At 60.1% G+C, this 1,230-nt stretch overlaps 1 protein-coding gene across 1 annotated transcript in view; it reads left to right on the plus strand.

The window, feature by feature from the left end:
• The window catches only part of SH3BP1 (SH3 domain binding protein 1), a 13,233-nt gene that overhangs the window by 8,547 nt on the left and 3,456 nt on the right, over positions 1-1,230 (plus strand). The window contains exons 13-14 of the mRNA XM_045290825.1: positions 11-93; positions 472-631. Coding sequence (XP_045146760.1) covers positions 11-93; positions 472-631 — 243 coding nt within the window. The remainder of the gene's footprint in view (positions 1-10; positions 94-471; positions 632-1,230) is intronic.

Consider the following 1,230-nt stretch of genomic DNA (forward strand, 5'->3'; position numbering starts at 1 on the left):
CTGAGCATAGCCGCTCAGGGCCCACAGAGCTGTTGTACCCACAGCTCCCTATCTATAAGGCCCTGTCCAAAAACCACGACTCGCTGCCCTGGAGTGAGTCGCTGCCCAGCCCTCTTTCACTGGCAATTCCCGAGACTCCCGATTCCCGTGGGCGCGCTCTGTTCTCCCAAAGCCGCCTGTCACTCGCCCTCGGTGCTGTTTCTGAAAACACGCCGTTTACAGATGAGGCAGGGTCCGCTTGGCCCTAGGCTTTAAAACAAACACCTACCTCGAGCCGGGGAAGCCAGGCTGCCCAATGTGGAGCCTCCCCTCTGCCCGTGTGACCTGGGCAGGTGACTTCGCATCTCCGGGCCGCACCATCCACCTGTGAACAGCCCCTGGAGAGGCCACCTTGTGTGAAGGCTCCCTCCTCCTCCAGGCAAAATCCTCAGGCGCCCGGGGGGGTTGTTCATGGCCCTTGATGCTGCGAAGCTGGCCCAGTGTGGTCTCTGTCCCCCGCCCCGCCCCTGTCCAGGTACCTGATGAAGTTCCTGGCCCGACTGGCTGAGTTGCAGGAGGTTAACAAGATGAGCCCCAGCAACATCGCCATTGTCCTGGGGCCCAACCTTCTGTGGCCGCCAGAGAAAGAAGGGTGAGTGGCGGTAGGCTGCTTCTGACCCCCGGGTCTCAGTTTCCCCCGCAGCTCCTCTTCTCTGGACCCCACGGTTCCATTTCCCCAGTCAGGCCTCCTTGTTCCCCTCTGTCGAGTGGGGAGCTCTGGAGGCGTTGGCGTGGATGCTTCGATGGGGCGAGGGGAAAGGGTGCGGAAGTCTTGCAAACAGGAAAGGGTCGTGCCCTGTAGAGGGTCATTCGTGATTATCTATCTGGCTCACGGAGGGCAGGGACCTTTTATCTCATGAGCTGAGTGAGGTTGATTGTCCTCTCCCTCTTGGTGATGCTCCCGGGGGCCAGGCATGTGCTCCGTGCCCTTGTACCCCTGGCTCTTGATCCTGGGCCAGGGCCCTAGAGAGCCCTCAGCTCTGTCTCATAAAGGCCAGGCAGAGGCCAAGAGCAAAGTGTGTCCAGAGTGACAGAAGAAGGGAGGGTTGGAATCAGGGCACTCTGTGCGCCCCCTTACCCCCAGGTCCTTCACTTCTCGGTGTGGTTAGCCTCCTGTCCCCACTCCCCAGTGCGGCCAGAACAGAAAGGCCACAAGGGGGTGGCTCTAATAAACAGAAATGTAATTTCTCA

Source organism: Echinops telfairi, unplaced genomic scaffold (assembly GCF_000313985.2).
Source record: "Echinops telfairi isolate 266 unplaced genomic scaffold, ASM31398v2 ScPeMD7_2;HRSCAF=8, whole genome shotgun sequence".
NCBI lineage: Eukaryota > Metazoa > Chordata > Mammalia > Afrosoricida > Tenrecidae > Echinops > Echinops telfairi.